The sequence below is a fragment of the Lepus europaeus genome, chromosome 5 (assembly GCF_033115175.1).
Source record: "Lepus europaeus isolate LE1 chromosome 5, mLepTim1.pri, whole genome shotgun sequence".
In the NCBI taxonomy this organism is placed as follows: Eukaryota; Metazoa; Chordata; class Mammalia; order Lagomorpha; family Leporidae; genus Lepus; species Lepus europaeus.
The window spans coordinates 1,555,617-1,574,229 of record NC_084831.1 but is presented as its reverse complement, the minus strand read 5'-3'; the positions used below and the strand labels follow the sequence as shown (position 1 = coordinate 1,574,229).

Here is an 18,613-nt window from a genome sequence, read left to right as displayed (position 1 = left end):
GGGGAGGAGGGCTGGGGTCCGGGGAGGAGGGCCGGTGTCCAGGGAGAGGGACTGGTATCCAGGGAGGAGGGCCGGGGTCCAGGGAGGAGGACCAGTGTCCGGGGAGGGGGACCGGTATCCGGGGAGGAGGGCTGGGGTCCGGGGAGGAGGGCCGGGGTCCGGGGAGGAGGGCCGGTGTCCAGGGAGAGGGACTGGTATCCAGGGAGGAGGGCCAGGGTCCAGGGAGGAGGACTGGTGCCCTGGGAGGAGGACCGAGATGCCGTGGCCTTCGAGGGTCCTTCCTGGGGGAGACCCTGAGGCTCAGGGGCCCCGATTGTCCCTCTTGTCCACAGCAGGCTGTGTGTGTGCCCTGTGTTCGTAGTCTGCGTGTGCAGGAGCAGGACTGTGGGGAGGGGGGGCTGTGACAATGTGAGTGGGTGCACGTGACTGTGCAGGTGTGTGTGTACAGGTGTGTGTGTACAGGTGTGTGTGTACAGGTTTGTGTATGTTCAGGTGTGTGTATGTTCAGGTGTGTGTAGGTGTGTGTTCAGGTGTGTGTGACTGCAGGTGTGTGTGCAGGTGTGTGTGTACAGGTGTGTGCAGGTGTGTGTACAGGTGTGTGTAGGTATGTGTTCAGGTGTGTGTGCAGGTGTGTATGGGTGTGTGTGTACAGGTGTGTGTGTGCAGGTGTGTGCCTGTGTTGCTGTGGTACACTTTGCACGAGCATATGTGGGTTTGTGTGTGGGTGGCGTGGGCCCGGGGAGGACACGTGTGTCAGCGGCGCTTGCTGTGTGCCCCCAGACATCGACGACTGTGCCGCCTCCCCGTGCTGCCAGCAGGTGTGCACCAACAGCCCCGGCGGGTACGAGTGTGGCTGCTACGCCGGCTACCGGCTCGGCTCTGATGGCTGCAGCTGTGAGGGTGAGCCCTGCCTAGCTGGCGGGCAGCTGGGCCAGGGGAGCAGGGCCACCCTAGGGAGGACACAGGTTGGCCCTGGTCCCCTGGAGGGGACAAGGGGCCGGCCTGCCCCCTGGTCCACCTCTGGGCACTGGTCGCGTGCCTGCTGTGTCCAGAGCTGCACTGATCTGTCCACTCCCTTCGTGTGGTCATGGCTGCTCTCTGGCCAGCTCCTCTCAGCCTGGTTCCCTCCAGGGGTGTCGCAGGTGTGCTGACCCTGGGGTCAAGGGGATGGACAGACAGGCCATGCGGCAGGAGGGTGGGCTTAGGAAGAGGTGCTGCTCACCCCCAGTGGCCGTCCAGGCCTCAGTCCAGCCCAGTGGGGGGCAGGGCAGGCGGGGACCCCAGCGCAGGCCCAGTGGCCCGGCTCTGCCTACAGACGTGGACGAATGCGTCACCGGCCGTGGTGGCTGTGAGCAGCACTGTGCCAACCTGGCCGGCTCCTTCCGGTGCTCCTGCGAGGCTGGCTTCCAGCTGGACGAGGACCGCAGAGGCTGCACCCGTGAGCGGCCCCTGCCCCCCGGAGCCCTGTGTCCCGGCCTCCTTGGGGTCTGCTCCAGTAGCCCCCGTACCCCACACAAGGCTGGCCAGCCCCTGCCAGGGCGCCCTGTCCCCCTCCTCTGAGCTTGCTGACCGCCCAGCTCCAGCCACCTGCTGTGGGAGCTTTCTCTGTTCTGAGACTAGGGTCAGCAGGGCGGGGGTGCCCAGTCCCTGGGCATGGGCCGAGGAGGCGGGAGGTGGAGGTGGGTGAGGGCCGTGGGGGCTGGGCCGCCTCCAGCCTGGGCGGGGAGCTGGTGGCCAGCTCAGGGCCTCTGTGCCCCTCCCCAGCCCTGGAGGAGGCCGGGCTGGACCTGGATGGCCGGCTGCCCTTGGTGCGACCCCTGCCCCACGTCGCGGGGCTGGCGGACGAGCTGCTGCAGCTGTTCCAAGACGACTACGCGGGCGCCGAGGAGGAGGCCGAGCTGTGGGGCGAGCACACCCTGGCGGAGAAGTTCGGTGAGTGGCGGCCCGCGACGGCTGGGGCCAGCCCGCCCTGCCCGCCCTGCCCGCCGGCGGCCTCCCGGGCCGGCCCGCTCCTGAGCCCCTCGCGGTCTGCCCCCAGTCTGCCTGGGCGACTCCTTCGGCCCCGATTGCAGCTTGACCTGCGAGGACTGCAGCCACGGGGCCACCTGCCTCCCGGGCCTGCGCGGCTGCGACTGCCCCGAGGGCTGGACCGGGCTGGTCTGCAACGAGAGTGAGGCTGCGGGCGGGCGGGGCCGGGGCCCCCTCAAGGCTGGGGTGGGGCGGGGCGGGGCCGGACCCTCTCAAGGCCCAGGCGGGGTGGGGTGGGGCGGGGCCAGGCTCACCTGGACCCTCCCAAGGCCGGGGCAGCCCTCTGGGGGCGGGGGGAGGGGAGGGTAGGGGGCGGGGCCAGGCTCACCTGGACCCTCCCAAGGCCGGGGCGGCCCTCTGGGGGCGGGGGGAGGGGAGGGTAGGGGGCGGGGCCGGGCTCACCAGGACCCTCCCAAGGCCGGGGCTGCCCTCCCTCCGGGGGCGCGGGGGGGGGGGTAGGGGGCGGAGCTGGGCTCACCTGGACCCTCTCAAGGCCAGGGCGGCCCTTTGGGGGCGGGGCGAGGCGGGGCTGGGACCCTCTCAAGGCTGGGGCGGGGTGGGGCGGGGCCGGGCTCACCTGGACCCTCCCAAGGCCGGGGCGGCCCTCTGGGGGCGGGGGGGAGGGTAGGGGGCGGGGCCGGGCTCACCAGGACCCTCCCAAGGCCGGGGCTACCCTCCCTCCGGGGGCGGGGTGTCTCCGAGGGGTGGGGCGTGGGCCCGTCCTGCTGCCCGCTGACCTGTGCCTGGCCGCCCCCAGCTTGTCCTCCGGGCACCTTCGGGAAGAACTGCAGCTCCTCCTGCAGCTGCCACAACGGCGGGACCTGCGACCCCGTGACGGGCGCCTGCCACTGCCCGCCGGGGGTCAGCGGAGCCCACTGCGAGGATGGTGCGTGCAGCCCCTGCTGTGCCGGGGGTCGGGGTGGGGGGGAGCAGGGAGAGCAGCGGCAAGCTTGGCTCAGACTCCCTGCCTCCTGCTCCTCCCTCCTCGCCCCTCCCTCCTCACCCCTCCCTCCTCACCCCATGCCCCTCAGCCCTCCCTCCTCATCTCCCCCTCCTCATCTGGGCCCCCCTTGCCCTTCCCTCTTCGCCACTGTCCTCCTGGCCGGCCCCCAGCCCACCTTACCCCTGCTCACCTCACCCTCCCTCCTCACCCCTGCCCTCCTCACTCCTCCCTCCTCACCCCTCCTTCCTGGCCCCTGCTCTCCTGGTCCTGTGTGGGAGGCCTTGGGTCGCGTCTGAGAGGGAGCGAGGCCCTAGTGGGGAGAGGCAGGGGCCTCTCGCTGTTTCTCATCCTCCCAGGGCCCACCTAGGGTAGGGGTGGAGCTATGTTTGGAATGGCCCCTTGGTGAGGCAGTGAGCTCCCCGGCCCTGGGAGCATTCAAGGGCGGTTGTGGGACTGGCAGGGATTTGCGGGCGGGGATTGTGATGGATGGTGCTGCTGAGTCCAGGGGTCAGGGTCAGAGCTGTCTGCCATGTGGCCGGGGAACACAGCTGCTGTGTCAGGGCAGCAGTCAGCAGAGCCTGTCCCGGAGGCCTGGGGGGCCCGGTGCGCCCTGTCCTCTGCCGGCCCCACCCCCAGCCTGCCTCGCTGATGGGCGCAGTGGCCACCTGGGTGGCACAGGCGAGCTTGTCTCAAGGTCCTGGGGCTGGGACCCGGGGCCTCTCCCATTGAACCCCCCAAGCCCCTGCTGTAGAGGGGTGTGGGCCAGGAGAGCCGGAGCCCCTTACCAGCCCAGGGCCTCCCGAGGCTCGGGCCGGGAGCCTGGCCAGGTGGGGACCGGAGATTGCGCGTGGTGACCGCTACGGGGTGGAGTCAGGGCGGAGCTGGGGAGAGCGGCTGGGAGCTTCGTGGGTCCCCGTGGAGAGCTGAGGAAGCGGCCTGGTGGGGCTGCGGTGGTCGGCCACATCTGGGACCCCGTCCCTCACCCCGGCTGGGCCCTGGTGCCCCCAAGCGTCTTCTCAGTGGGGCCTTTGTGAAGGGGGGTCCCTGCCCCCCGGGTGCTCACAGGCTCCCTCTCCCCCAGGCTGCCCCAAGGGCTTCTACGGCAAGCACTGTCGCAAGAAATGCCACTGTGCCAACCGGGGCCGGTGCCACCGCCTCTATGGGGCCTGCCTCTGCGAGCCGGGGCTCTATGGCCGCTTCTGCCACCTCGGTGAGTCCCGCTGGCCCTGCTGAGGTTGGGACGAGGCCTCTGGCTGGGGCGGGGGCTGGCGCCAGCCCAGCTCTGCAGGTTCCAAGTGGCGACCCCTCTGCTGCAGCCACACTGGCCCCCTGGGGCAGCTGAGTGCTGTCCCCGGCCTCCCGGCACCTGGGGAGACCTCCAGGGGTGCAGGGCTCGCTTTGATCGTGGTCACTCCTGGCAGTGAGGCTGCGAGGCCTGGGGTTCGGAGGGCTCTTCCCAGGGAGGGGGAGGCTGGGGCTCGAGCTGCCCCCAGCTGGGAAGTGGCAGTGCCCAGAGCAAGCCCTGGGACCTCGGTTCTGTGTAAAGTGGGCGCTCCAGGGGAGGGGCCGCGGACCCCGGAACGTGCCGGGGAGGGGAGGCAGGGCCCGAGGGGTGGGCGCCGCCCATGGCTCTGTGGCGCACGCAGCCTGTCCGCCCTGGGCCTTCGGGCCCGGCTGCTCCGAGGAGTGCCAGTGCGAGCAGCGCCACACACAGTCCTGCGACCCCCGGGACGGCAGCTGCTCCTGCAAGGCCGGCTTCCGGGGCGAGCGGTGCCAGGCAGGTGAGTGGAGGCGTGGGGCTGTGGCGGGGGGCGCCCGGGGCCGCAGAACCCACCCAGCCGCCCCTCTCCACCTGCAGAGTGCCAGCCGGGCTCCTTCGGGCCGGGGTGCCGGCAGGTGTGCACCTGCCCTCCGGGCGTGGCCTGTGACCCTGTGAGCGGCGAGTGTCGGAGGCAGTGTCCCCCTGGCTACCAGGGGGAGGACTGTGGCCAAGGTGAGGGCTGGCCCCGGGGCTCCCTGCGTTGTGGGAGGGGCCTGGCTGTCACGTGGCCCCTTCCTCTGCTGGCGCAGTGCAGTCACCGGTGCAGCCCCGAGAAGGGGCGGGCGCCTTCGCAGTCAGTCACCCACGGAGGCTCACAGGTGAGCTCAGGCTGGAGGCCGGGCAGGGGCTCCTTCGTGGCCGAGTGGGGGAGGAGAGAAGCTGGGCTGGGGCAGTGGGGGACAGCGGTGGGCACCCCTTCACGTGAGGCTGCGGCCGGCCCTCGAGACCCGGCAGGAGGGGCCACGACGTCGTCCCGAGTCCCTGGGAGGCCTGGCTCCTCTGAGGCAGGTGCAGGGACGGCTGCTCAGGGCTGCAGCACCCGGGGCTCTGCCAGGCCCCCGGACAGCTAGGGCAGGCCCTGCAGCACCTGCGGGGGTTCCTGAGGCCCCACAGCAGCCCCTTCCCCAGGGCCCCTGGCTCCTAGGCTCCCGCTCGCACCACAGTGAGCAGCTGGGTGTGTGGGGCCCCAGCCCCTGTGTGTAGAGCACTCTGGGCTCCCTCTGACCCCCACCCCGGCGCCCATCCTGCCAGGAGAGGCCACAGCCGGGGATGGTGGGGTGGGCAGACCCTGGGAGGAGGGATGGGAGGGACCGGACGGGCACCAGGTGACCCGACCGGCAGAGGCACTGTGGCGGGTGGGGGTCGGGGTGGGGGAACCACAGCTAGGAAGGAGGGCGGAGCAGCTGCCCGCTCCCGGGAGCTCTCCAGGGTCCTGGAGGCCTCTGCTCTGCCTGCGTCAGCCTTGCCCTTGCCCTGCCCCCTCAAGGTACCCAAGGCCACCCTCCCCCTCCCCTCACACAGTCCTGAGACCCCTCCCGGCCCCTCTGTGCTCAGCAGCCTGGTGGAGCCGGAGAGGGGCCTGGGGTGGGGCACGGTGGCTGGAGCCCCCAGGGAGGCGGAGGGAAGGCTCGGGCTGGGCAACCCCACAGGGGAGCCGACCCTGCCTGCCCCCCCGCAGAGTGCCCGGCGGGGACCTTTGGTGGGAACTGCTCAGGCTCCTGCTCCTGTGGGGGGGCCCCGTGCCACCCGGTCACGGGGCAGTGCCAGTGTCCGCCGGGCAAGGCTGGAGAGGACTGTGGGGCAGGTGAGTGACAGGTAATCCCGCCCCCACCTCCGCATCTGGGAACCCCAGCCTGGATCACGTCTGGGGACCCCTGTTTCCGGGAGCCCCTTGCCCTAGCTCTGCTGACCCAGGCCCCTGGCAGTGGCTCAGAGCCCAAAGAACGGCATGCTCACTGCGTGGGGCCCCCATCCCACCTGGGGCTGGGCTCCTGTCCCGTGGGTGGGGCCTCCCCCTCCCTGGGCCGGCTTAGAGGGGAGCAGGGCACGGGGGGGCCGGATCTGTGCCAGGCACACATTTCCGGCTGTGACCGGCCCTGGGGCGGGGGACACTAGATTGTCCCGAGGGTCGCTGGGGGCTTGGCTGCCAGCAGATCTGCCCCCCGTGCGAGCACGGCGCCAGCTGCGACCCTGAGACCGGAGCCTGCCTGTGCCGGCCCGGCTTCGTCGGCAGCCGCTGTCAGGACGGTGAGTGCAGCTGGAGCCCGACCTCGGCGCCGAGCCTGTGGCCGTGGGGTGGCCGGGCCCCCACGCTCACCTCCCTCTGCTGCCGCAGCGTGCCCAGCAGGCTGGTTTGGGGCCGGCTGCCAGACGAGGTGCTCTTGTGCCAACGACGGCCACTGCCACCCGGCCACCGGCCACTGCAGCTGTGCCCCTGGCTGGACCGGCCGCAGCTGCGAGCGAGGTAGGGCCCTCGCCCCGGCTTTGCCCGGCCGTCCCGCCCCTCTGGGGTGCCCTGCTCTGGTTCTGTTTCCCACGGTGCCCCGGGCTCTCTTGCAGCCTGTGCCAGCGGGCACTGGGGGCCGGACTGCAGCTACGCGTGCAACTGCAGCGCCGGCCACACGGGCTGCGACGCCGTCAGTGGCCGGTGCCTGTGCGAGGCCGGCTACGTGGGCCCGCGGTGCGAGCAGCGTGAGTCCGGCCCCGCCCTGGTGTGCCCCGGAGGTGTGCACACGCCTGCGCACCTGCCTGCACTCTGCCTTCCTGTCCCAACCAAGCTTCCCCCACAGCCTAGGCCAGACCCCACCCTCCTGTCTACTTGTGTCTAATGTAAGACGCACCGGGTTAGCAGGCTTGGAGGGGCGGGGCCTGTCCCGCTCCCTCAGGGAGGGAGGGAGGTGGCAGTTTAGGACCCCAGACCCCGGCCTGTGGCTCCCAAGGCCGAGTTAGTTGAGAGAGTGACTGGGGCCGCCCTGGGGGAGGTCCCAGGCCCCAGAGGTGGCAAGTGGGGCTCCTAGCTGGGGAGAGGAGGCGTGCGGGGGGGGAAGTCTAGGCCCCAGAGGTGGTAAGTGGGGCTCCTAGCTGGGAGAGGAGGCGTGCGGGGTGGGGGGAGTCTAGGCCCCAGAGGTGGTAAGTGGGGCTCCTAGCTGGGAGAGGAGGGGTGGGGGTGGGGTGAATCCAGGCCCCCTGCTGGTAGGGAGGAGCTGTTTCGAGAGCCAGGTCCTGGGCGCTGGCTGGGAGAGGCTGTGAGGCCGGGGCCGGCCTGGGCAAGCTCTCGGTGCCCTGGCTGATGGGCCCGGGCTGTGCTGTGCCTCAGGGTGTCCCCAGGGCTCCTTCGGGCCCGGCTGTGGGCAACGGTGCCGCTGTGAGCACGGGGCAGCCTGCGACCACGTCAGCGGGGCCTGCACCTGCCAGCCCGGCTGGAGGGGCAGCTTCTGCGAGCGTGGTGAGTGGGGTGTGGCGGGCTTGGCCCGGGAGCGGGGCCTCCCCGGGGGGTCAGGGTCCCGGGATCTCGGCGCCCACGGCTGCTTCTCTGTTGCAGCCTGCCCACCTGGCTTCTTCGGGCTGGATTGCCACAACCCTTGTAACTGCACCGCTGGCGCCCCCTGCGACCCCGTGAGCGGCCTTTGCGCCTGCCCCGCAGGCCGGCGGGGTCCCCGCTGCTCCCAGAGTGCGTGAGCTCCCTGCCCGCCCCCTCCCGGCAGCACCCGCCCCAAGGATGCTGCTCACTGGAGTGCCCCGTCCCTCTCCAGGGCTGCTCTGCCGAGTTGGTCACCACGGGAGGGGAGGACTGACTGGCCGCAGGGACCCGGGGACCCTGGCAGACCTGCCCTGGGGTCACTTCCCCCAGCCCCTGACCACCGCGCCCCCCCACTCCCGCAGCCTGCCCAGCCTTCACCTACGGGCACAACTGCAGCCAAGCCTGTGCCTGCTTCAACGGGGCCTCCTGTGACCCTGTCCACGGGCAGTGCCGCTGTGCCCCCGGCTGGATGGGGCCCGCCTGCCTACAGGGTACGTCCCGCCCAGGAGCGCAGGGCCGCTCCCTTGGGGCAGCAGGCAGGGAGGGCTGGGGCCTCTCCATGTCCAGGGAATCCTGGATCCTGGAGGGGGGGGGACAGTGCCTAGACGGAGGGCGGTGCCCGTCGGCGTGTGCCCTGCAGCTGGGGTGGTGCTGCTTGTCTCCAAGGCAGCCCCCGAACACGCTGCCTGACTCCACGCCTGAGCTGGGCGTCGGGGGCGGGCAGGCGCCTGTGGCCGCCCGTGGGGACCCCACGGACCACACCTGCAGGCTGCTCCACTCTCCTCCCGCCCCAGCCTGCCCCGCCGGCCTGTACGGTGAGAACTGTGGACAGGCCTGCCTCTGCCAGAATGGAGGAAGCTGTGACCCTGCCTCAGGCCACTGCACCTGCCCCGAGGGCTGGGCCGGCCCGGCCTGTGAACACGGTGAGGGTGGCCGAGGCGGGGGTGCCCTGGGCCTGGCCCCCGGGACGCGGGAACTGAGGGCCCTGGTGCCGGAAGCAGGAGCTGGGGGCTCCCGCGTCCCGTGGACACAGCCCTGACCTGGGGGACTGGCGCTCACCCCGGTGCTCGCCCTGCAGAGTGCCTCCCGGGCCACTTCGGAGCCGGCTGCCGGCACAGCTGTAGCTGCCTGAACGGGGGCCTCTGTGACCGGATCACGGGCCGCTGCCTCTGCCCCGCTGGCTGGACCGGGCACCGATGCCAGAGCCGTGAGTGGGCGGGGACAGGGGCACGGCTGGGGGCTCGCTGGTTGGTCAGGAGCCAGCCCCGCCTCCCTCCCGGTGCTGGCTGAGCTGGCCAGGAGCAGCCCTGATGTGGGGCTGTGCCTGTGGGGCCCCTGGCCTGGCCCTCGGGAGCGGGGGCCCAGGATGTTGAGGGTGGGGCCATGCCCATCTCCTGGCTGCAGAATAACCCCCTGCCTGCTTGGTCCTGAGGCTCGTGCTGCCCAGGGCCCCGCCCGGGGGCGGTGCACTAATGGCCTCTGCGTCTGCAGGGCCCTGGCCACCCGGCCGGCATCGAATGCTTCAGGGCCGGCGGGGCCTCTGGCTGCACGCTGCCTGGGCCGTCCTCAGCCCGCCAGCCCCTGGGGAAGTGGCCGGAACTGGAGGAGGCTGGGCCAAGGCCTGGGTTCTCCGGCCGGCCCGGCAGCTCCCCAGCCTGGCTGCCCAGGGGCCATCTCCCCATGGCCCTGCCTCCCGTGGGGTCCGCATTCAGGCCCCGCCTGTCTCCACCACAGCCTGCGCCGAGGGCACGTTTGGGGTTCGCTGTGAGGAACGCTGCACCTGTCGGCGGGGGGCCACGTGCCACCACGTCACAGGGACCTGCCACTGCCCCCCAGGATGGCGGGGCCCGCGGTGTGAGGACGGTGAGCGTGGCCCTGGCTCAGCCGCCTGCGGGGGCGGACAGAGGGACAGACGGCAGCCCGGGCGGGGGAGGGACTGTGGATCCTGCACTCTGGCCACTCGGGCCTGGGCTGGCCCGAGCACTGCCCTCCCCTGGACCCCAGGGAGCCGCCCCAGCCCGTGTCCCTCCTGCAGCCTGCGCCAGAGGCTGGTTCGGAGTGGCCTGTGCCCAGCGCTGCCGCTGCCCGCCAGGTGCCGCCTGCCACCATGTCACCGGGGAGTGTCGCTGTCCACCTGGTGTCACCGGCCCTGGCTGCGAGCGGGGTAGGCTCACCCCCGGGGGGAACCGACAGGGGCACTCCTGGGAGGCTGCTCCCTGCGGGCCTGAGCCAGCACGGACCCTGCCCTGCCCTGGCAGCCTGCACTTCCGGCACATTTGGGGAAGACTGCCGGCACACGTGCCAGTGTCCTGGAGAGAACCAGGCCTGCCACCCGGCCACGGGGGCCTGCACCTGCACCGCCGGCTACCACGGCCCCAGCTGCCAGCACCGTGAGCCGGTTGGGGGGGTCTCTCCTGCGGCCTGGGAGGGCCGTGGTCTGGGGCTGGAAGAACGGCCATGCTGGGTTTGGGGTGCTGGCGGGGGCACGGCTGCCGCTTGCAGCCCTGGAAGCAGGCCTCTCCCTGCAGGATGCCCGCCCGGGCGCTACGGGCCAGACTGCATGCAGCTCTGTGGGTGCCTGAACGGGGGCTCCTGCGATGCGGCCACAGGGGCCTGCCTCTGCCCCGCCGGGTTCCTGGGCACGGACTGCAGCCTCAGTGAGTACCTGGGCCCAGGGCAGCCCCTCCCCTCCCAGCTCCTCCTAGCTGGCCCCGGGCCAAGGGGACATCTGTGGGACCCCACTGCCCCGACCAGCCAGCTCTGCCCCAGGCCAGCCGGGCGGCCACAGTGGACTCAAACATCCTCCGTAGCCTGGGGCGCCGGTAGAGTTGGCTGCGTGGGGCGGGGGTCCGGGAGCCTGCAGGGCCTGTGGTGGAGGGAGACGTTGGGGTGGGAGGGCACACGGGCTGTCCTGGCCTGTGCCGGGCGCTGCCGAGGCAGAGAGAGGGCCTCACTGGCTGCCTCCCTGCAGCGTGTCCCCAAGGCCGCTGGGGTCCCAGCTGTGCCCACGTGTGCCAGTGTGGGCCGGGTGCGGCCTGCGACCCTGTGACCGGCGCCTGCGTCTGCCCCCCAGGGAGGGCCGGCATCCACTGTGAGCAGGGTGAGTGACCGCTCTGGGACAGGCACGTGGGCATCGCACAGTCACTCAGTGAGCGCGGGCGAGACCCGGGCGCCATGTGCTCCGCTCACACCCACGGCTGCCGTGGGGTGGGTTCCCCACGTGGCCTTTGGGGGGGGAGGAGACCAGCCCCCCTGCTGTGCCGACTGCGCTTCCCTGCCGGGGGAGTGGCGGGCCCAGGCCCCCCCAAGCCCTGTCCCCACCAACCACGCGGCCTCCGAGTGCCCCCCCACGTCCCTGTGATGGTGCGGCCACAAGCTCCCCTTGGAGCTTCTCGCCCCTTGGAGTCTTCATCGAGGGGCTCCCCGAGCACCCCCCCTTCTCAGCCTCTGGGGCTCCTTGAGTCTGGGCAGCACAGGCCCAGGAGCTGGAGGACTCCAGGCCCCCGATGGCCACGGCACAGCCTCCAGGTCCGCAGCCCACCCGCCACGCTGCCCCTCAGCCTGGAGTCTGGGCGTTGCTCCCTGGGGACCTGTGTGCAGGGTGCCACCGCCTCCAGGAAGCCTGCCCTGATTCCCTGCCCAGCAGCCAGGCAGATGCCCACAGCCCTTGGCCCCTTTATCACAAGTCACCCGCAGTCCCTAGACCCAGCCGGGCATCTGAGAGAGGACGGACGGGGGTGGCGTTGCTCCCTGGCTGTGTGTGCTGGGTGGGCGGGGTCACCTGCTGGGCACGTCCTTGGCCAGAGCCCCAGGCAGTGCCTGCTTCTGCCCCCAGACTGCCCCCAGAACCGGTTTGGCATGGGCTGTGAGCACCAGTGCACCTGCGGAAATGGGGGCCTGTGCCACCCCACCGACGGCCGCTGCTCCTGTGGCCTGGGCTGGACAGGGCCGCGCTGTGAGCTGGGTGAGTGCCCACGTCTCGGCTGCGCTGCGGGGCTGTGATGGGGCTGGGCCAGGCCCTGGGGCCCCTGCTCAGGCCGGTGCCCGAGGGACCGTCCTTCTGCCTGTCCGTCCTGTCCCCAGCCTGCCCCCCGGGGCGCTATGGCGCCGCCTGCCGCCTGGAGTGCACCTGTCAGAACAACGGCACCTGCGAGCCCACCACGGGCGCCTGCCGCTGTGGCCCTGGCTTCTACGGCCAGGCCTGCGAGCACAGTGAGTCCTGGGGCCCCGCGGGTGATCGGCGCTGAGCTGAGCCTGTGACAGTCACGGCCCCTTTCTGAGCCGCTGTTTGTGGGGCCGGGGGAGGAGAAGGGACAGACAGGAGGGGCTTCTCTCGGCCCGGGCGGCATGGGTCCTCCCTCACCCGGCACCCTGGAAGCTCTGACCAGGGTCCCCCGCAGCCTGTCCCCCCGGCTTCCACGGAGCTGACTGCCGGGGGGTCTGTGGATGTCATCACGGAGCCGCCTGTGACCCCGCCAGCGGCCGGTGCCTGTGCCCCGCCGGCTCCCGCGGCCAGTTCTGTGAGAGGGGTGAGTGCTCCGGGACCCCGCCTGTCCGGTCTGGGCGCGGGGGCGGGGAGACGCTAAGCTCGCTGTCCCCGCCCAGGGTGCGAGCCAGGCTCCTTCGGAGAGGGCTGCCGCCAGCAGTGCGACTGTGCCGGGGGTGTCCCCTGCCACCCCGCCACCGGCCTCTGCCTCTGCCCACCGGGGCGCACGGGAGCCACCTGTGACCGGGGTGAGTCGGGTCCTGCCCCGGACGGGGGTTGGGGTGGCCCCTCTGTCGGTGGAGCCCGGGTGCCAGCCAGGCCTGCCCTGCAGCTGCCCGCAGTCCTGGGGGCCCCGCTGGGCTGGGGAGGCCTCAGCCCTGACCCCGTGCGTGCAGGGCCGGGCGGGATCGCAGGCGGTCACGCTGGGCTCGGGCCTCTCTCCCGCTCCCCGCACTGCAGACTGCGCCAGGGGCCGCTTTGGGCCCGGCTGTGCCCTGCGCTGTGACTGCGGGGGCGGGGCTGAGTGCGACCCCATCAGCGGGCGGTGCCACTGCGCGGACGGCGACACGGGGCCCTCGTGCCGGGAAGGTGAGTCAGGCTCCCGGGGACGGTGGGAGGGCCCTGTGTCCCCCAGACCCACTTCTGGCCGGACACCGTCCCCCGACCCGCACGGCAGAGGCGGCTGAGCCAGGCTGCCCCTGCCTGGTGCCCAGAGGCAGGGGTGGGCGGAGAGCTGCAGGGGGAGTCTTCAGACTGTCCCCTCACCCTGTGTGCACCTGTGTGTGTGCTGTGTGCGTGTGCACTGGTGTGTGCTGTGTGCCCAGTGTGTGCGTGTGCACTGTGTGAGCTGTGTGCGTGTGCACCTGTGTGTGCTGTGCCCAGTGTGTGTGCACCTGTGTGCTGTGTGCACCTGTGTGTGCTGTGTGCGTGTGTGTGCTGTGTGCACCTGTGTGTGCTGTGTGCGTGTGTGTGCTGTGTGCATGTGCACCTGTGTTGCCCAGTGTGTGTGTGTACCCGTGTCCGTGCCCATGCATGTGGACACCATGTGTTCGTCAGCCTGTGCATGTTAGCCCGTGCATTTGTGAGCGTCAGTGTGTTCTGGCACCCTCTGCGTCCGTGTGCATGCGTGTGCACGTGCCCCAGCAGCACATATGCAGCAGGTGTGTGTGCTGCAGTGTGTGTGCCTGCACCCACGTGCAACACACACAAGGCGGCCCCTGGGCCCCTAAGTCTGCCAGGCTGTGCCTCCCATGCACCACCCGCCAGCCCAGGCCCCCCGGTGTCCCCTGACGCAGGGGCTGGGAAGGCTTTTGGTGGAGGGAGGTGGGAGGGCAGGTGCAGGCCTAGCAGGAGCCAGCGGGGTGGGGAGGGCCTGCAACAGCTGTGGGCGCATGCTTGGGACATGACACTGTCCATGGCGGCATCTAGTGGCCACATGTGGTACTGCGCCCCAGGCCTCCCGGGGCTGCCTGGGGCAGGGTACTGGGGGGGCAGAGCCTTCAGTCATGGGCACTGCCGGATCCTTGGATGGACCTGTCTTGGCCTTGGGGGAAGCCCTCCCCATCCAGCCTCCAAGTCTTGCTTCCCGCCCCTTGGGATGGAAGGAGTGGGGGCTTTCGTTTGAGGGGTGGAGAGGTCCCATGTTTGCGTAGGAGATGGAAGGAGAGGCCGTGTGGGCAGGTGGGTGCCTGCAGGCCTCGCTGCCCTGTTCCTGGTGTCCACCTGGGGGCGCAGGCATGGACCTGCCCCTCAGCTGGGCTCCCAGGTCCCCAAGAGCTCGTCCTCAGCTGGGGCCTAGGTGAGGGGTGGGGGGTGTCTGTGCCCCAGACTGGCCAGGAGGGTGGCCTTGTGGCCAAGCCTGGAGGACGCGCAGGTGGCTCTGGCCCATCCAGGGTGTGGACCTCAGGGAAGGGCTGGGAGTGAGCTGGGCGGGGGGTGGTTGCTGCCCCCTGAGTGGGCTGAGTGGTGGGAGAGAGGTGGGGTGGCATTTGGGGGGCTCCCAGCTTCCCCGGGGCTGACCGCCTTCCTCCTCCTCCCCAGAGGCCACACTGCCAGGCTCCAGCAGAGCCACGCCCAGGCCCAGCGGTGGGACCTCAAAGCACCAACCCAGAGGCCGCCCCACCCCGCAGGGCCCCAGCCAAGGGGCCTCAGCCTTTGGCGACAACTGAGGAGGGACCCCGCGTGCCCCTGTGTGCGCAGGGCGTGGGTGGACCGTGGACAGCTGTGCGGCCGGGAGGAGAGGCCCTGCCTGGCCCAGCTCTGGAGCCCCGCTGGGCCTCGGGCTGCGTGGCCCTGGCTGGGACTGAGAGCAGGTTCCTCTGGTGCTAGGCCCTGGACGTCTGCAGCCCCGTCCACCCGGCCCGTATTTATGTAAACATTTTTCTGCCCCTGCAGCCCATCGCCCCTGCAGGGCTGGCTCAGGTACTGTAGCAAACCCTGAGACTTAAAGGAGTGGTGGCTTTGGTGCCTGTGTGTGCTGCTCTGTGTGGGCCCCTGCTGGGGTCCAGAGCCAGCGGGGGAGGCCGGGCGGTGAGACGTCCTCACAGCGGGGGCTCCAGGCTCCAGGGGCAGGGGGCAGGGCGGGCCTTGGCCCCGCTACACCCAGCCTTGGCTGCATCTCTGGGGGACTTTGTGTCCTGCCCAGCACCCATCTCTGCAAAGCCAAGGTCAGTCCAAGGGGCCAGGCGTTGCCAGGTGAACCCCACCCGGGCTGATTCTGTGGCTAGGTTCATCCTGCTCGTGTGCGGGGCGCCGTGGGTGTGGCCAGGGGGGCATCGCTCCACAGACAGGACACGGACAGAGGCTTAACCAGAGCTTCCGGAAGAAACACGCCTTGTCGCGGGTACATGTAGACGGTCACCAAGGTGATGTGTGGACAGCAGTGAGACGTGGCCAAGTCAGCGGTGAACAGGCTCAGGGAGGCTGGGGTCGGAGCCCCACCCCTGCCCGCACACACGCACCAACCACAGGCGCTCAGGGCTCACAGGGGCGGGCATTTGTGGTGGGGATGCCCACCTCCCACACTGAGGGCCTGGGTTCGAGTCTCCGCTCCACATGACGGTTCCTGCCGCACAGGTGGGAGACCTGGGTGCTGGCTCCCAGCCCCTGTGCCGCCCCCTGCGCCCTGGCCACTGTGGGCAAGTGGGGCGTGAACCAGCAGATGGGAGCTGTCTCTCCAATAAACTAAATAAAAAAATTCCTGGGACAACGGGAGATACGTGAGCTGAGACGCCTGTAACCGGTGGTTTCCAACGCTTTAGGCACCCACAGGCTGCGCAAACAGGACCTCGGGATGGCCGAGCTGCTGGTTCACGCGACACATGGAGTCCTAACGTGGCTCCGCGCGCACGCGCACTTACATCCATGTAAACCTCGCGCGCAGCAGACGGAGAATAATGGGGCCTTCGAGAAACGATCATTTCCGCCCTTGAGGACCAGTGAGAGCCCAGCCGACTGGCCGGTTTTAGACAGGAAGTGAGGGGAAATAGAATTAACCGCAGACAAAGCAACCATGTAGCGAGAACTTGGAGAAACAGACAGATGAAGCAGATGGCAGCGGGGTCGGGGGATCCTACAGGTGGGAAGCGGCGCAGTCCAGTGGGCGCCTCCGCGCTGCCCGAGGGCCCCGCTCCGGTGCTGGGCCAGGGGCTGCACCTGACCTCGAGGCTCGGTGAGCCTGCCGCGTGCAGCCTGCCCCAGGAACTTCGTTTTCTCATTTTCATTTTTACTTGACAGGCAGAGAGCCACAGCTCTTCCAGCCGCTGGTTCACTCCCCAAATGACCACAAAATGGCCAGGGCTGAGCCAGACCAGGGCCAGCAGCCAACAGCAACACCTGACCTCCCTGGTGGGCAGCAGGCACCCCAGCTCCCGGGCTGTCATTTGCGGCCTCCCAGGCACCTCGGCGAGGTGGACGTCCGAGCAGTGGCCTCACCCACGGGGCCCCATCGCCCACTCCCGGGCACTTAGAAAGGACGGAGCATGGCCCCCTCCAGCTCACGAAGCCAGGAAATTGCAGCCCCATGACCGGCACGCACAGGTGCCGCCTAAAATGTGTGCTCTCCAAATCACAAGGTCAGAGCCAATGCCGGCCTGACCCGGTGGGCTGTGCCGACTGAGTGCAAAGACAGCCATGGCCGTGTGTGTGTGTGCGTGTGTGTGTGGGGGTGTGTGTGTGCGCGAAATCAGAAGCAGTGTTCCATGGAGCTCGGCACCTGCTCAGGGTGCCACCTGCTGGGAGAGGGCGTGGACAGCAGGTGCAGACCTTCTGGGTGTGGGCAGGCAGCCAATGGGCTCAGGTCTGTCCAAGCAACGCCACCCCACCAGGCTCCCATTAGCATGCAGCTGGGGGAGGCAGAGGCTTTGCAGAATGGGGGCCTGGGCAGGGCCTGGCACACACGTGCAAACCGTGCACCCTCACCACGGCTCCAGGTCTGGCAGGGCTCGGCCCCAGCCCACATCGGGTCCAAGAAGGCAGCAGGAGGTGCCGTCTCCGGGGAGGGGAGACCTGGCTGCTTCCTGGGGCTTGGATTATCTCTAGAAAATCCAGAAGGGCCAGTGAACAGGCACGAAGTAGCAACAGCTGGTCGTCCCCGGACACAGCACCAGCCAGCCAGAGGTGGCACAGGACGGCACCACGGGCCCCAGCCGCAGCTCCTGGCAGTTTGTGGTGTGAGGGCTGACTTCCCGCTCTCGATGGGGGTTTGTAAGGACCCGGAGGCGAGGTGCACGGAGCACAGTGGCACCTGTCCACCTGTCCCTGCATCAGACTCCAGCCCCACTGTGGACGCGAGGCCCAGACGATGTCCCAGACGGACGAGGGCTGACATCCGCAGCAAGCGAAGCCGGAGATGAGCCGGTGGCAGAATTCACGGGCACCGAGCCGCCAGGAGGGGCGTGGAGAAGGCCAGGGGCGGGCAGGGACCTATGGCTTCAGCCCCAGTGGCCAGCGGCGGCGGCAGGGGCCAGGGCTCTGTGTGAGGCCCAGGCAGTGAGACACCATCAGTGCACTGAATACCTTGAGTCCAGCCAGCTGCGCTTAGGACGGCCACCAGGGGGCGCTCGAGGAGAGCAAAGCACCCACGGCCAGCGGGAGAGGGAGGCAGGCGACCCTGCAGAAAGGACAGGTCAAGAGCATCCGGGAGTGGCCGGAAGTGACGGCTGACCCCGAAGCCATGCTGAGCGGGACAGGATTGTGAGGTCGCCGGGCACAAGCCCTCCGTGTGTATTACCCCCCCCAAAGAGACCATCACGCTGGGGGAGGGGTGGCCCTGTGGGCTCTGGGCCCCACTGGGGCTGGGCTCTGTGTCTGATGCTCTCTGGGGAAGGGACAGGTGGCCCGTCCGGCCAGGCGCCCGTCCTGTCCACCGTGGCCACTCGTACCAGGCTTCTGAGCTCCCACCTCCCCAGGGAGGACACCGGCTTGGACCCATGGGGGCTGGGCAGCCCCTCAGCCTCTGCTGCCCACGCCCCGCCTCCCCTCCACTCCCCTCTGGGTGGCCTTGGGGAGGGGGCTCAGGCCCACCACCCTGCAGACACACAGCCACTGAGGTGTCCCCCAGGCTGGCCAGGCCCCAGTGGGTGTGCAGGGACAGCTGGCACCTTGGTCCCTGGTGCCCCAGTGGCCCCTGGGTCGTGAGGCCTCAGTTTCCCCACCTGCAACAGTGCCATGCATCTACGCAGGCGCCTGGGGCCAGTGCCCCCTGCCCAGCTGAGCGGTGGGTGTGGCAGGACCCTCGTCTGGAGACAGACACTGGGCAAACACAGAGGTCCCAAGGGGCGCCCAGGGGTCCACACCGGCCCCATCCTACCGAGAGCGTCACTGTGCCCCAGCCGGTCGGGGCCGGGCAGACGCCTCCAGGGGCCGAGCTGGCACCAGGGCTGGCACAGCCCCTGCAACCCCCCCTGCTATTGCCCACGGCCCCACCCCCGTGGAGTGCTGGGTGTGGCTGGCCCCCCAGGCCTGTGCTGACGGCTGGGGGTGCCTCCTGGGCACAGGCTGGTGCTGCCCCAAGGGCCCACGTGGGTGCCCACCCCCTGCTGCCAAGGCTGAGCTACTGAACCCCAGCTCACAGCAGCCGGTGGAGCTCGGGCCCAAAGCTACTTGGCTCCTAACAGAACTTGGCCGGCCAGCTGGCCTCTCCTTGACCCCGGTCCCCAGGAACCGGTGGTCGTGGTAGCAGAAGAGCTACGGACAGCTGTAGGCTCCCACCAGCTCCAGCTAGTGCAGACACATGGGCACACGAGCGCACACATAGGCACACGGCCACCCCTGCCCCAGCTCGCCTCCCCGCAGCAGCTACAGGAAGAGCAGGGA

General features: G+C 70.1%; 1 protein-coding gene across 6 annotated transcripts in view; it reads left to right on the top strand.

The window, feature by feature from the left end:
* Positions 1-14,764, top strand: part of MEGF6 (multiple EGF like domains 6) — a 36,733-nt gene extending 21,969 nt beyond the window's left edge. For 2 of the 6 annotated variants that reach the window (XM_062190325.1, XM_062190319.1), the window contains exons 7-34: positions 781-900; positions 1,316-1,438; positions 1,765-1,932; positions 2,039-2,170; positions 2,786-2,914; positions 4,053-4,181; positions 4,618-4,752; positions 4,830-4,964; positions 5,971-6,096; positions 6,408-6,539; positions 6,628-6,756; positions 6,852-6,983; positions 7,609-7,737; positions 7,834-7,962; positions 8,175-8,303; positions 8,607-8,735; positions 8,891-9,019; positions 9,547-9,675; positions 9,848-9,976; positions 10,071-10,202; positions 10,341-10,469; positions 10,784-10,912; positions 11,648-11,776; positions 11,896-12,024; positions 12,213-12,341; positions 12,418-12,546; positions 12,758-12,886; positions 14,339-14,764. In XM_062190325.1, coding sequence (XP_062046309.1) covers positions 781-900; positions 1,316-1,438; positions 1,765-1,932; positions 2,039-2,170; positions 2,786-2,914; positions 4,053-4,181; positions 4,618-4,752; positions 4,830-4,964; positions 5,971-6,096; positions 6,408-6,539; positions 6,628-6,756; positions 6,852-6,983; positions 7,609-7,737; positions 7,834-7,962; positions 8,175-8,303; positions 8,607-8,735; positions 8,891-9,019; positions 9,547-9,675; positions 9,848-9,976; positions 10,071-10,202; positions 10,341-10,469; positions 10,784-10,912; positions 11,648-11,776; positions 11,896-12,024; positions 12,213-12,341; positions 12,418-12,546; positions 12,758-12,886; positions 14,339-14,466 — 3,656 coding nt within the window. In that variant the 3' untranslated portion in view covers positions 14,467-14,764. The remainder of the gene's footprint in view (positions 1-780; positions 901-1,315; positions 1,439-1,764; positions 1,933-2,038; positions 2,171-2,785; positions 2,915-4,052; positions 4,182-4,617; positions 4,753-4,829; positions 4,965-5,970; positions 6,097-6,407; positions 6,540-6,627; positions 6,757-6,851; positions 6,984-7,608; positions 7,738-7,833; positions 7,963-8,174; positions 8,304-8,606; positions 8,736-8,890; positions 9,020-9,546; positions 9,676-9,847; positions 9,977-10,070; positions 10,203-10,340; positions 10,470-10,783; positions 10,913-11,647; positions 11,777-11,895; positions 12,025-12,212; positions 12,342-12,417; positions 12,547-12,757; positions 12,887-14,338) is intronic. The other 4 variants (XM_062190322.1, XM_062190320.1, XM_062190321.1 and 1 more) reach the window with 4 other exon arrangements.
* Positions 14,765-18,613: the final 3,849 nt, after the last annotated feature.